Here is a 15,444-nt window from a genome sequence, read left to right as displayed (position 1 = left end):
GTTTGTTATTTTCATTTTTAATTTGAGACATTTAGATTTCCCTTTTAAAGTGGAGCAACCTACGGGTTTTAATATTTGGTTGTGTGGTGAAACAGTCTTCGTTTAGCGGGTTTTCAAGCTCTGCTCGGGTATTGACTCTGCGCTCTCTCTCCCCAGAATACATTTCCAAGTGTGACTTTAACGACAACCTGAGACCTTTCTGTGACTGGCAGCAGCTGTGTGCGGCCGACCAAGGGGACTGGATCAGGAGCAAGCATGCCACGCCCACCCCGGGCACGGGACCGGAAGGGGACTGGCCAGGCGGAAGTAAGTCTTTAACCCCTGCTTCACCCAGCATCTCAGCTAGAACCGGCCCTGCCAATGACCATGGAGGCGACCACGGCTCCTCCCCAGGAATCATCTGAGCTAGTCCTGTTCCACCAGCCACATGCTGTCCTGTGTCATGAATCATGGCCCCCAAGGGCCACTGTGTAACTCTGCAACAAACCACATGCAGTGCTCAGTGGGATGCTTAGAGTGTGGTGCACATGCCACTGCAACCCTGCCTCTCTTGTGCTCTAATATGGAACACACATGTTCGTCACTGATTCATGCATTATGATGTTCCTCCCATGCATGTCACGCATTGAGCAAGTAATTGGCAAGGTTGGGGATAGACCCAATGCACACAGTAAAATAGAAGAATTGGCAATGCCAATAGGTTTAGCTTTTGAATTAAAGTGCCTTTTGTGTCAGTTGGTTTATGGCACTCAGTAAGTAATCAAACATACAGCCATGCAATAATTAATGCATCCACTGACTCATTCTGGCATTCATCCCCTGACACAACCGCAATAACAAAACACGCTCAACAAGATATGCAAGATAAATTAAAGGAACACAAGTAGAAAATAGAAAACATGCAGTGATCTGACCTTGACAGGAACATGGTTGCAGTAGCATCACCTGATGGAGCAGCAACTCTCCATCCTTCAGGGTATTGAACGTTGTTGTTCTCTTAAATAAATATCCAGCATGGCTGCTATGCACTGAACCAACGTGTGGACTTCTTGGAAGGGTAAAAGAACTACCCACTACGGAGAGCAGTATTTCCTAAGGGCTCCATGGTTTAAAGGAGGCACCCATCAGCACTGCCCAGCAAGTTGTCAAAGTCTCTTGAGAAAAATACAATTATAAAGAGTTAACGGCAAGAAATGAACAGGGCACTGTAAGAGCTGAAATCTGAAAGTTAAAGGAGAGTCCAAGCAGCCCTAACACTCAAGTCCGAAGTACATTCATTTTCAGGTGGATATGCAGGTGATCAGAAACTACTGTTAATCTCAGAGCAAAAGAACCACTGGCTGATGTGGGCTGAACCATTACCCCAGACAGTACACAGCACTATATATATATATATATATATATATATTTGTTCCTTTTACTACAAGACCCTTTCATACATCTAAGCCTGTTAGGTCGTTCAAAGCGAGATTCTAGGAAAGAATATCACAGAATGTTACAGTGCAACCCTTCAACTTCAAACCCTACACTTAGTTAGAGGGGACAACCAATGTCACCATCAAATCCTTCCTCATGAAGTTAATCTGTGAGATTTCATGAAACAAAATCCCTCTCCGTGGGCTTTAATTCAGAGTAATAACAATCCACACTTAAGTGGCTATTGACTGTGACATATGCTTGTAACAATAAATACACCAGGCCTAGTGCCTTTGTGTAACCTTTAATAATAAACACATCAGGGCTATAGCATGATCACTGGCTTGTGACCTTCACCAACTCAGTCCTCTGATTAGTAACGGCGTTGCCACAATCCAAAAAGAACAAAACAGGGACTCGTTTAGTGGAAGCGCAGATCTTCAGCCCAATTGAATCCTCTACTCAGGGTATCTACGTGTGGGCGGAGCCTACGCTGCGCTCTCGTTAGTGTTCTGAAAACTCCTTTTTTGTTGATCACATAAGGTCCAAGAACAGCTCAGCTCAGCTGTCAAGGCAGACCTAGAAATGCATGTGGATTACTGCAGCCCTGAGCATCCCATACTGCTCTCAAACACCCATCTGAACTATGAAGTCTAAAGTTAATGACAAAAAAGGGAAGGGGTGTGTGCTACTGTGAGAGGGTTAAAACACTGTAAATTATCCACTTATCTGAGACATTTTAAAGGTGCTGTGTGTGGACACCTGAAAGTTCAAGCTCGACCTCACTGTTAGCGGGATACTTTATGAGGTTAACAAAAAAATCACAGCTGCACTGAGGGCAAGCACTTTTTTCTGTGGAATCACACAACTTCTGCACAATCAAAACATGTCCTCCTGTCCACCAGCATGTCGGTGGAGCTAAAGCCACTCTCTGTGGTACCCCTGAAAGCTCTTTTCTGGGTTGATCTCGTGAGGTCTGGGGTTGGTGCACTCTCAGGCCAGACCTAATAAATGAATGAACTTAAGAGATTCCAACAAGATGAGCAAGGTACAATGCCAAGGAGGTTTTGGGTGAGCCGTGAACGTGCTTTCAGCGGAGGCGTGGGCGGTGCCCAGCCAGTGGCATCAGTGGGCTCCTGGTAAGGTGTGCCAGCCTGAGATGTGTGGGCTGTGTCTGAACAGCTCCTGGGTGAGACTCCTTGTCCTACGGATTAGTGGCAGGTTCGTGTGTGAGGTCACCTGAAGGTGGGGCAAGGTAGGCCACGTCTTGAATGAATGAATCAAGAGTTGTTTGCGCACAGAGTATGGGAGATTGTCTCTTCCTGCTTCTCCTTCAGAGACATTGTTAGGCCTGTGAGTAAGTGTTGGTGTACGGTATAGCGCCTCTGTTGACGCCAGCTGCCACTAGGAGCTCAGTGCAATTCACAGGTGCTTCCTTTTGGCAGAGACAGGTCCCACCAGGCTGGAGCTGGGGGCATCTGCCTTTGAAAGCTTTGCACGGAGGTTTTCAGAAACGTGTGCCATGGGTACACCAGGTGCAGAGGCACAGCAGATGTGCGGCGCTAATGTTATTTGCACGGTAGTAATGTTGCACTTGTTATTGGCTCGTGGGCCAGAGCTGCACGCCCATGTGATAAGGTTTCTTAGTGCACCAACTGTTGACAGGATCTTTATCAGGAGCTCACTATGTTCACTGTTGGGTATGAGAAATGACACCTAAAACATGTGCCCTGCTGACAGGGACAGCCCCTGGCCTGGATGAGACTTCAGGACAAGGGAGGGGGCTGTCTGGAATCCCTCAGGGTGACACCTCCTCCCCCCCCCCCCCCCCCCCCGCCGCCTACCACCTCCTCCCGGCCAGGCCAGCTGGAGCCAAGGCATCTCTCCACTCACTAATGGTGCGTTACCACAACAGGAAGTGATGTCATAGTGGAACGCAGCAGTACTCCTTTCACCAATCAGAGGCGAATAGCGGGGGATCGGCCCTGATAGATCAGTCTGGGGGACACGACTCCCTGGCTTAAGGAAACGTAAGGAGCTTCTTTGGACCTCATTGGGAGCCCCTTACTCGGGCGCACTCATTCACTGATGCCCTCCGTTCCTTTTTCAAGGGTATCTGATGTGTTGGGACCTGAGTGGGGACCCCCCACATCCCATGAACGCACTCATTCACTGATGCATTCCGTTCCTTCCCAAGGGTATCTGATGTGTTGGGACCTGATTGCACCCCCTCCACCCCACACACACACACACATGACCGCACTCATTCACTAATGCCCTCCGTTCCTTCCCAAGGGTATCTGATGTGTTGTGTTGGGACCTAATTGACCCCCCCCCCCCCCCACACACACACACGTGACCGCATTCATTCACTGATTCCCTCCGTTCCTCCGAGGTTGGTCCACAAAAACCAGTCCTTGGTGCTGTCCAAGGATGATGCAAGTTGTTGGATGTGTTTGTGTGTGAGGGGGTGGGGGGGTGCGGTGGGTGGAGGTGTAGGCCATCGCCGAGCGCTGAACCCAGGCCCTGGTGTCCAGAGGCCGCTGTGCGTAAAAGGCACAGTTTGGCCCACAACGAGGCAGGGGCTCTCCAGTTTGGCCATAAAGACGCGGATGGCCCCACACGTAGACATTTTCAAATGAGGGCCACAGACAGACCCACCATAGCCCCTTTCAAGCCTCTCGGAGACCTTGTGGTCACTTCCAATATACCTGCCTTCTGCCCACTCTGCCCACCTTGGGTCCGGCTGTTAATTCCTTCCCTCGAGCTTAACAAGGACATTCTCTCTCACTGCAGACACGCAGCTGATGCCCCTGGGTGACTTGTCTACGCGCCCCCGGCGTGGGGTTTCAACAGAAACACATCTCCAGCAGTAACTGTTGCACTGTGCCAACCCCTGGGTGGGATCCTCCTTGGTTGGACTGTACGTACAGGGTGTGCATCCTTAAAAGCCCCAGCACACTGCCTCCGCCCCTCAGACGTTAGTGAAAGGAGTACATTACACATGGACACAGCGTTGTGTTTCCGACGACAGGGTGTGGTGACGGGAGCCTGCGTGTACACAGCAGAGGGGTTTGTGTAAGGGAACAGCTGGCGAGCTCACGAGCCCCGTCCTGCTGGGCGAACATGAAGGGGCATCCTATTGGGAGGGAGGGGGTTGGGTGGCATACACCCCAGAGCCTCCTGCCCCTAGGAGGGTCAGATCAAAGGTACAATAGGCAATTACTTGCCCTGTTGTCGAGCCCCAACTGCCCGACGTTGCCCGCGCAGGTCCACGGTGGAGACGTGTGCACCAGCTGGCACCAGCCTGGCACCCGCAGGAGAACACAGAGTAAACCTATCCTGGTGCAAAGTGCAGGGAGGTCTTTGCACCACTGCGGAAGCGGGGCGCGCATCACGCACGAAGCGGGACACTTGGCAGCTGCGAGGGAGGAGTCATACTGTGGAATCGTTGCTTAAGGACAGATAACACACGTCTTGCTCTTAAACTCTTTATCGAAGTCTGACATTTAGAGAGTCTAGTTCATGAAAGCACTTAAAAAACTGATTTATCTATTAAACTAGTGGCGAAGTAATTGAACGGAATGTGTCTTTTGTATTTGCACAACTGCGAAGTTTGCGCCCCGAGGCTGCGAGCTGAAAGTGGGAGCACTAAGTAGGAATGTTTCGTGCCCCCGCTCACTGCTCCTCATCTCATCCACAGGGGGCTACTTCATCTACCTGGAGGCCAGTAACCTCGTCCCCTCCGACGCCATCAGGCTGGAGAGCCCGGACGTGCTGGCGCAGGGGCACCTGTGCGTGGACTTCTGGTACCACATGATGGGCTCGGAGGACCAGAACGAGCTGAGGGTGATCGCCACGGACGGCGCCTCCGAGGAGGTGCTGTGGAGCCGGCGGGGGCACCAGGGCCCCACGTGGAGGCACGCCTCGGCCACCCTGGCCCTGCCCCGGCTGCAGAGGATAAAGGTGAGAGGGTCGGGATGGGGCGCGCTGTGCGCACGCGGCGCACTTTATGGCCCCGGGTCAGATAAGCAGGATCAGGGCTCGCAGTCAGCGCTGTTTGCAGAAAACCCATATCTGTGCCCTGGAGGCACGTGCCCTCCCGATACCAGGCACGGAGGTGCTCGCTGCGCGCGAGGACGCCTGTCTATGTGTATTGGGGTGTGGTGCCCCCTCTGGCAGGCCTGCTGTACATAACTGCACCATTTAGGGGTCTCCAGGGGTCGCAGGTGCGACCCATTGCTTGCCCCTTGAGAGCCCCTGGCACTGCCTTTGCGACCCTTAGCCTCAGAGATGGCGCATTCAGTGCCTGTAACACAGGGGGAGCTCCTCCACATGGACGTCAGTTGGGGATCCATTGTGCCCGTTTTCTGTCAATTGTTTTATTACACTAATAGTGAATAATAATATCTTACCACATAATTACCAGAGGTGGACGTGGTAATTTATTTACATGGCGCCAGTCTGCCGCTAGTTCACCTTCGCAGCGCCCCATCTGACCCCGATTGCGCGTATCCCACCGCAGACCAGAGCGCGACTGGCGTTAGGACACGTTACATCCCACAGGGACGCAGCTTCGGGGTGGGCGTGTTTGCTGAGTTACACCCCTGGTAATAAATTCATTTTTGATAAGTGATTGGGTACAGCGGCTTTCAGTCAGGTACGGAGAGCTTTCTATCGATTTCACCTGCAATTTTTCATACACAGACACAAAAAAGCTCACTCAAAAAGTGCCTATTTTGAAAATCCTCAAAAATGTTGGTTATTTTACAATATATATTTTTTTCTCTCACTTGGTACTCCGACCAGTCTGCATTCCTCTTCGCCACCCCCGCCCCGTAAGTCCCTCTGATGTGTGGTCTCATGACCTTCTTGTCATCTAATTTGTTTTTACGTCACATGTCAGCGAGATGGTTAGAAAATCTGAAGCTCGCGCTCCCCCAGTCCTGTGAGCAAGCTTCACCCCCTCTGAAGCTCGCGCTCCCCCACTCCTGTGAGCAAGCTTCACCCCCTCTGAAGCTCGCGCTCCCCCAGTCCTGTGAGCAAGCTTCACCCCATCTGAAGCTCGCGCTCCCCCACTCCTGTGAACAAGCTTCACCCCCGCCAGCCTCTTCCATGGGTCTTACAAACATGCAAATTATGTGGGCGAGGAAGCCCCGCCCACCCTCTTGTGGCATGCGTCTTCGTGGCTTTCCTCACTCCTGTACGATAAGATGATACTATCAGGGCAGACTTGACGTCAGTGTGGGGGAGTGATTAATAAGCGAGAAGATGGTAAAGACAACATCCAGATAGTTAAAAGAAATACTGTGCGTAAACTCAAAGAGAATATCTTTATAAAGCAGTTTATTATCTTTATACCCAACCACAGGCGGTGCTGCTAAAAATGATCCCACCGGCCCGCTCTCTTTGTCTCCTGGTGCAACCTGTGTCTTTCCATCCATCTGTTCCCTCCATCTAGGGTGAAAGTTGAATTCAGTGTGGTCCTTCTGACTCACTTGTTACACACCAGTAGTCTTTCCTACTCCGAGTTCTGGTCCTCCCCATCACAGTCCTGACGTATTGAGCATTCTCTCCTGTACGCGCTCCTTCACCAAGTAAAAACCTGTTTCCCATCCATCCAGTATGTCTCCTCTTTCTGCCTTCACTCCCAGGAATCCCAAAAACAGGAAGTCACCCTGTTGGTAATACAGGCCTAGGTGAGTAGATTGCGTATGTCCAACGTTAAACTCCATTCAGTGCCACCCACAGGGCTGCTGTGCTTTTCTTCTGCCTGTCCTGACAGGGAATCACCCTGTCTGTTGTATGCTGTAAAGACGCCTTGCTTCGCCTGTCTACCTAACATAGCTGAAGAGGGTAGCAGATGTTGTCCAGAAATGCCTGCTATTACAAAAAGCAGATCCACTTTCCTGAATGATGGAGGTCTAGGTAACTAACTTCCAAGAGCCCTGTAAACATCTTGGGAAAGCCACCCTCCCCCTCTAGAGATGAAGGAGAAGCATATACACTGGCAAAACCAAATCACTTTCACTATTGCACCCCAAGGAAACTTAGGAAGAAAGTAAGAACTCCGTTGATGGGTTACCTTCTCCAGAAAACAACTCACATATGACTTTGAGCAAAAATTAGCCCTAGCTCACTGATTCTTGTCTTCTCCATGATTAAATCATTACAAGAAACAGAACTTTATAGAGAGGAACTTCAGGTCTGCTCGTTCCAAAGTCTCAAAATAGCTTGTGTATATGGCATTCAGAACCAACAGCAAATCCCAAAGTGGGACAAGTCAGTGAATTAGCTGCCATCTAAGGTAAAAATCCGTTCAACAACCTATTCACTATTAGAGGTGCTGGCTCTAAATAATGATTTTTGAACACCCTGACAACTGCCCACTGTGATTTTTAAAGTGGAAACTCTCCGGGGCAATTTTATGAAAAGTGTCTCTGCTCCTAGTGCCGTGTAATAGTCCCATCTGAAGCGAGAGCACAAGATTGGAATGAGTGGTCCACTGACTCTGCTTAAACAGGACCTCCCGCTGGCACACTCGTTCATCTGATCTTCAAACTTTATGATAACGAGGTCACTAAATCAGACCTTCTCAGGAAATATTGCTAAGAAAACCTCATTCCATTATTCCAAATAACACACCGCGTGAGGTGGGCGTGATTGAAAGTGTACAATGCCTACAAGAGGCCAAAGTGCTTGCGCGCTCAGCTTAAAAACAGGAAGTGGGGATGGTTGATCTCCTCCTTATGGGAATCATGAGACAGGTGATAGAAAGACGATACATTATGGACCAATGGGAAACACAAGTGTATTTGGTGAAGGTCTGTGCGTAGTGATAAAAGCTCAATCTATACAGACTGGGATGAGACAGATGGACAAGGAGGTAATTTAGTGTTCATCCTTAGTTTCTGGGACGACCAGATGCCTGGTCTCTATCAGAAGTCCATCGATTCTCTCCTTCCAAAGGTTACTTTTGAATGGTATTCTGGTTGGTTATTTTGATTTAATCCATACAGTAAGATAGATTTTTTGAGGAACCCTGAACATAGAAATACATGGTTTGCAATTTTTTCAGGTTCCAGATTTATTTAGGTAAAAGCCATGCATTTTAAGCAATGTTCATGAATTCAGCTGACACATGTTTCACTCGAGCTCAAAAACGCCCATGGAGGTTTTGCAAGACTTTATTAGAAGAACTTAAGAAACCTCACATAGGCCTGACATTGTACATGGGTGACGGATCACCAAGATAATATTCGACCAACGAGTGAGTGAGACACAAGAAAGGCATGTTTTCCAGCATCTATGATGCACCCTGAGCTGAAGCCTGTCTGCGTCTAAGACTGTCCCAAATCCTTCAACCCACCATTCGTGCTCCACAGGCTTCACCTTGCACAAGAGAGTTTGCACGATGAACCAGCAGCCTCACCCCCGGCCCACTTCAAACGCCAAGAGTGAGAAATGACACTAGATTGGAATGACTCACTGTGTGACCTTGACTCCAAATGGTGCAATATTCACATTTACTGCAAGGTGTTCTCTTTACTCAAGGGTGTGGAGCACATGTCTTGTGAAGAGCTCTTTACAACTTAGAATATGATCTCCTGCGGTCCCAAGTGACGGTGAGGGAAGCACACTTACGGATATCACTGGAGAGGCAGGGTGCCCAGAAGACAAGGCTCAATGTGCTATATTTTATGGCACTTACAGCATAAGTAGGAACTATTAAATGTATTTTCAGTTTCGATTCCATGTTAGAGGCAATTTCTTGGGCAATTGCAGGTGAAATCTCTCAGCAAACGAACTGTAGCAGCGATCCTTTCGGACATACCATGTAAGTCACTGGTCAGGTTTGAAATCTACCAAAGTCACCAAGGTTGGAAGGAGGAGTTTGAAACTACGGGCAGCGTAGTCTTACGGGATGCTGCACCTGGCATGTGTACCGTTAGGCGGAGCAGCGTACCCCAACATGCAAGTGGCGGGTAAATTCTGAAACTCACTGTGAACTTGTCTGGTCTGGGTCCCTGTAACCTTGCAGACTGGACCCGTCTCCTTAAACTCATCATCCGCTAATGTGCTTACATCTTATTACCTACTGCTGCCCCGCCTGTGCTGCCCTCTCACTTGGCACTGCCCGCTCCATTGCTGCGCCTCACCTGTCACCCCCTGTCCCTGTTTATCCCTCTGTCCCCCTTCACCCCACCCTCTCCTGTGCCCTTTCATTGTCCTCTATCCTCAGCATGCAGCCTCTGTTCCCTTCTCTATTCGCTGGTTGGGCCTACCATGATCTTCTATCGTTGGGCGATACCAATGGATCTCGATAGGGGAGGACCATTGCTGCCCAGTACACCTCTTCCTGTAATACATTTCCTAGTGAAGGGTCTGCCCCTTTTTTAAGCACTAGGCATTTTCCTGGATTAGCACAAAATCCTGGAGTAGACATCGGCCTATGGTCCTGATGGAAGGAGTTTCCAGATCTTTCTTCTGCTTTTCATTTGCCTGTTGTTGTATTTTTACCTCTAGGTGGTTTTCGAGGCAGTTCGTGGATTGACAGAATACGGGGACACGGCCATAGACAATGTCGCTGTCAAGAAGGGAGCGTGCGGTAAGTGTGAAGTGTCACTCAAGCTGCGTTGTGGTACCGTTGCGGCACCCTGGGCTCCTCATGCCCTTCTGTGCCCTCTGACCTACGTCCTTGAGTGCTTTACCCCTGCCGCGTCACACCTGCTACCAACCCCGGCCTTGGGGGTGTTTAGTTATACTTATAGCATCAGTCTTTAGTTACCATTCCACATGATGGCATGGGCTACTGTACCAAAGACCTTGCACCAATGAAAGTGCAACACGCACAGCTAAGGTAAGAGTACGTCAGACCCAGGAATGCTTAGTAAGACCCACGCTTCTCTTTCTTCCTCTTCTGAGTGGTTAGAACCACAAACAGGGCTCATTCGACTCACCCCCATGAAGAAGGATCATCAGTGACCCCCACTTCCCATTCAGAGACAAGCAAAGCCAGTCACATGCCCCAGAATGCACAGCTTCAAAGCTGACCCTTAACCTCTGACCACGTGACCCCCAAATCAAATAATGACGCGAAGGTGTTCCTATGGCCTCTCTGTGTCTTCTCTGACCTTCAACGGCTGATGAAGAAACTATCCCAGTGGGGCATTCAATATATTTTGGGGTCGTTTCCCGCCCTGGATTCAATTTTGGGATCGAAATCACGCAGATGTTGCACAAGGCTGTACTTGGATGTGCTGTATGATTTAACCAGGTGAAATTGGAAATTAATGGAACACTAAAATGTATTCTTACGCTAGGACTGTGTGTCCATTTTAGGTGATTCATCACAACACAGATTTAGGGCGCCAAAGCCCCAGGGTAGGCGAATCCTGCTTCCCTTTCTTTAAGGTGCCAATGGAGCTGGAGTCAGCCGTGTGGACACGACCTGTGGCAGGGCGGCTGAGTCCTGCTTGACTGTTGTGTACTAGACTTTCCAAAGTATGGTCCCTCTACCAAGCCTTAGGGCCCTCACAGTCTTTAGTTCACTCCTGACCTGACTGTGGAGTCCTCTGGTCACAGGTGGCCCAGCTCAGGCCTTTCCCCACTCAAGGCTTTCTTGGATGCAGCATAGACTGTCTCCAACAATGACATACAGATCACATCCCTCAGTCCGAGGGTCTCTGACTGGCTCTCACTGAATGAAAGACTGATTATGAGACATGCTTGTATCACATATAAGGATCTTCATCAATAGTCTCTGTCAGTGCTTTAAATGGAAAAATAGAAGTGCAGGTACTCTGTAATAGAGTACCTGCTGTTTCTGAGAAGTGCCGGTACTCTCCAATTAAAAGTATTACGTTTTTCTTGAGATATGCCGGTACTCTCTCTCTCAAAATAAAAAAGTGCCGGTACTCAGTACCGGAGAGTACCGGCCCATTTAAAGCGACTCGCTGTCGTATCTGCCACAGAAACTAAACATCCTGGGAAAGAACAGAAATTCTGGGAACAAAGGAATGCTGTACCATAAACCCTAAAAGTCAAGAAACAAAAATGCCCCTTGCAGTCCTCTCAGGGCTGCACCAAAAACCTGGAGCACAGTCCTCGGCTACTCTGAACATCAACTACTTACAGCATGTTTAAGAAAGAGATAACTGAGTCTTTACTAGCCAGTGAGTTCAGAATTCCCCAACTTCGTACCATTACATAACCACTCTAGGGTCCAGATGTCTGGACCCATTTAGCAGGCACAAAGACTACTATATTAGTTGAATCACAGGGTTTGCGACTGCTAAGTGCTTTTTTAAAGGGCCTAATCCCATTTTGTGATCCGTTAAGTGCTTAGCAAATCACAAAATGTCTTTACGAATGTCTAAGGAATTGTAATTTGGAAGGGAGATATGGCGTCCCTTTGAGGCTGTGATTTGGAATGCTATGTATCAATGGTTCGCAGCCACAATTTCTGTTGCAAATCGTCAACAGGTTACCTTCTCTACAAAGAAAGTGTTAACACCTTTGCAAAGGGGACGGGGACACTGTGGGCCCCTCGGGTTGTCGTGAGGAGTCGGTTCCAGCGCACCTCTGATCATTTGGCACAGTTTCCTGCACAATGCAACACATGTAAAATAAAATGCAACACTTTGGATGCCTAAAAATCTAACATGCATTTAGGGCAAAAATAACCATTTAGCAAACTAAATAATGACAAAAGTAGCCTTTCAAGCAAACCAGAATATCCTCTCAATTTGCATTGAAGCACCGAATGCTAAATTTTCATGTGTTGTAAATTCATTTTTATGCACTTTTCCTCAATAGAAGTAAATGGAAGCGAAACCATGTGATCAAAACTGTTACTCAGATGGTACTATCTTCTCATGAGAAAGAAAGAAATAGGTCTTTGGAAATAGATAAAGAAATAGATAAAGAAATACAAACAAGCACTAAGTTTATTAACCTTCTCAAATCCAAGCTTGGCTGTGCCTGATTTAAAATGAGACTATGCTTACTACAAAGTGTAGGAAAGTGTGCAAATATATGACAGTAAATAAAATAGTGTGTCTGCGTCATGTTATGATTAATATATTCGTTCAGTCAATATCAAAACAAAATAGACTTTCAAAAGTAACATATATCAGTTCACATGTTAAGGCACACTTAGGTATTAGCTTATTCAAAAATAAAGCTGCAATATAAAACACGAAATAACTTGATTACAGTTTCACATGGAGTCTGAATTTAGTTATTTTCACTAAGAAATATTCAGGAAATGTTTACACCAATGAACTAATGGTAGCCCCCTCGATTGAGCACAACCTGAGGCTTCCAAGGGAACAAATGCACCATGATGTGAGCAAACCCAGGGTACCCTAGAAGGTAGAGGCCACCCGCGCGGCACTCTGCACCTTAAGTCAGTCCTGCACCCCATCTACGCCATTTCTAGAGTACTTTTAAATCAACTGCAGGCGGCATATGTTTGTTCTTTTTGGGTGACAGCCCTGCCCAGCTATACTCTGGAGAACCAAGGGTATGGGTGGAAAGAGAGATGCCACAATGAGAGGGCAGGCTGGGCGTCATCCTGGTCTATAAGCATCAGGCCTTGCCTAAACCCTTTTCCTGAGTCAGCCCATGTTTGAGAATCCCTGCCCACAACAGACCACTGAAAGGTAACCTACTTGTGCTTGAATACATCAAAAAGAGCTGTCCAGGGAGAGGGCACCCATCTCTGGGGGCAGAAGTGTAGCAACTCTTCCCAGTTGTCAGGTCCACTGGAAGCAAGCTGCAACAAACATCCAAATTATGGAGCAGGTTGACTCAATTATACATCAAATAAGGCAAATTTCAGCTGTGGCCCATGTCACATGTTACAAATCCATGTATGATGCATCATTTGTGACACAGTGGGTTGTGAGTCCCACGATAACATGTTAGTAAAAAATGGCCCAAAGTTATGATCAGTCTTGTTTTTGTTATCCAGTTCAGTTACTTGTGTGGGTGCTAAAAAACGACTTTACCCATACAAGATAGAAACTGTAATGTTTTTGTTGGCGACTTTTTGCACAATTTAGTAATATTCCTTTGTCTCTTTATGTATAATATCCTCCTCGGCAAAGATATCTCTCTCTGGCCTACGGGCTGGAGGCCCACGGATCTAGTACTGACTACCTGCTCTTCCAATGCTGCCAGGACCCGGGCTATGTGACTGATAGCCAAATCTCATGACTACTCAAGTCAACTTGGTTGCATCCACCTACTTCCATACCATCAAATGCTCAGGGAAGTCTTCATATGGCTCCCTTTGGACACCCGCAGTCCTTATCACCCACAATCCTTATCACCTGCAGGCTTGACTATAGCAACTCCTTCCATGTGGGCATCACGGTTCAACTCATACCCAGCTCGAAGTGATACCGCACACAGCAGCGAGACTCACTCTCAAATTCCCCATCACATCCATATATCTAAACCCCCAAACATCCCCTGCTGCCTCCCATTCCAGGAACACACCCTTTTCTTCATGCACATCTAAAGGCGCTTCACAACCAATGCCTGGCTTCCCCAAGATGCATCCAGCTCTGCTCCTTGGCAAGACGCCTCTATTCTGCCAACTTTCTCCTCATGCACATCCCTTTCCCCCTGGCACCCTCCAAGCCAGAGCCGGAGTTCAAGCCTTTTACTTTATTCCCAAAGCCTCGAATGAACTCCCCCACTACATCAGACCCCGCCCTCCATCCTTGAATTCAGAAAGAAACTGAAGACCAGATCCCAGAAAGGCCACTTCTCCCCTTCACGGGTGCCAGAACAACCCTCTGGGGTATATATGCGTCCCACAAATAACAATAATATGAAATGACTATTTCTGGTGAAAATCTATTTACATGACATCCCAAGATTGCCAAGACCACTCACAATTTAAATATCTCCAATAAACAATTGTTTATGTAACCTGGTCAATACCACTAACAAATTCAAATACTAGTTCCACTTGACTGTTTGCTTGATCTGGATTATAACAATGCTGTATTGAGATATCACCAGCACAAAACCTTTTTCATGTTCCTGTCAAGGCCATAGGTTTCCTTCCTTGCTCACATCAATGGAGAATTGAAAGATTGGTCAATGCTTCCAGCTGTGATCCTATGCAGGCATGAACACTGATGGCCACTGGCCAGAAATGGTATAAAAAGAGGAATTAGGTTGTAAGTTGACATTCTGTCTACAATTTTATGCAAACAAGTGTGTTTCAAAGCAAAAGATAGTAAGATAGTAGTCACTAATAGTAGCACTGAAATAATATTGTACCTTGTGGCAAAGATTCCATGGCTAAACAGTGCAACACGTGCAGCCCGCAATACATAATGAGTCGACAAAGTGGGCCAACAACCATTGATTGCAGGTGTGGCTTTTGCCACTGCCTCAAGTAAGGTGTCAGTGCAAAAAATGAATAATAGTTTTGGACACCTGAGGAAATAGTACCTAAGTGTCCTAGGGGTGCAATGGGGGGTTATACCTATTTTTTGTAACCGTAAGGCACTTCCACAATACAGCAAGGGATGCAGATTCTTGTGCACCCTCTTGGTTGAGATCAACCCTGAGGTACACATTCTGTGCAAGAGTGATCTAAGTTGTATGGGATCATGGCCACTTCCAACGGAGGGCCCTGCTTGGCCTCTACACTTTGCCATAGTACTGCTGCAGTTACAGGTCACATGCGCTGTCGGGGACACATTGACTACGCCACCTAGGAACTGACATATAGTTAGTGCACCAACAGTGCACTTTGAGATGGGTCAGTGAGTCTCCAATGACTCCTGCAAGCACCCTTCCACAGGCAGATGTTGTCATATACTGAACCTGCCTGCCAGACGATGCCTGCCGCCTCTTGAAAACCAGGATGGTCCATGTGCAGTGAGCGACGGAGTCTCTGAAGCCACAGCAGCACCCCTCACCGCTCTGCCATTCCCAACCCAGGAACAGACTGTGGACTTTATGTGGATGCTGGGGAGACAGATTTGTGTCTCCCAGTGT

The 15,444-nt window shown here is 48.0% G+C and overlaps 1 protein-coding gene across 1 annotated transcript in view; it reads left to right on the top strand.

Moving 5' to 3' along the window:
• LOC138265212 (IgGFc-binding protein-like) overlaps positions 1-15,444 on the top strand; it is a 224,947-nt gene that overhangs the window by 17,596 nt on the left and 191,907 nt on the right. Inside the window, exons 3-5 of the mRNA XM_069212764.1 lie at positions 157-306; positions 5,120-5,382; positions 9,943-10,024. Coding sequence (XP_069068865.1) covers positions 157-306; positions 5,120-5,382; positions 9,943-10,024 — 495 coding nt within the window. The remainder of the gene's footprint in view (positions 1-156; positions 307-5,119; positions 5,383-9,942; positions 10,025-15,444) is intronic.

The sequence above is a fragment of the Pleurodeles waltl genome, chromosome 11 (genome assembly GCF_031143425.1).
Source record: "Pleurodeles waltl isolate 20211129_DDA chromosome 11, aPleWal1.hap1.20221129, whole genome shotgun sequence".
Taxonomy (NCBI): Eukaryota; Metazoa; Chordata; class Amphibia; order Caudata; family Salamandridae; genus Pleurodeles; species Pleurodeles waltl.
This window is presented reverse-complemented; position numbering and strand designations above follow the sequence as displayed.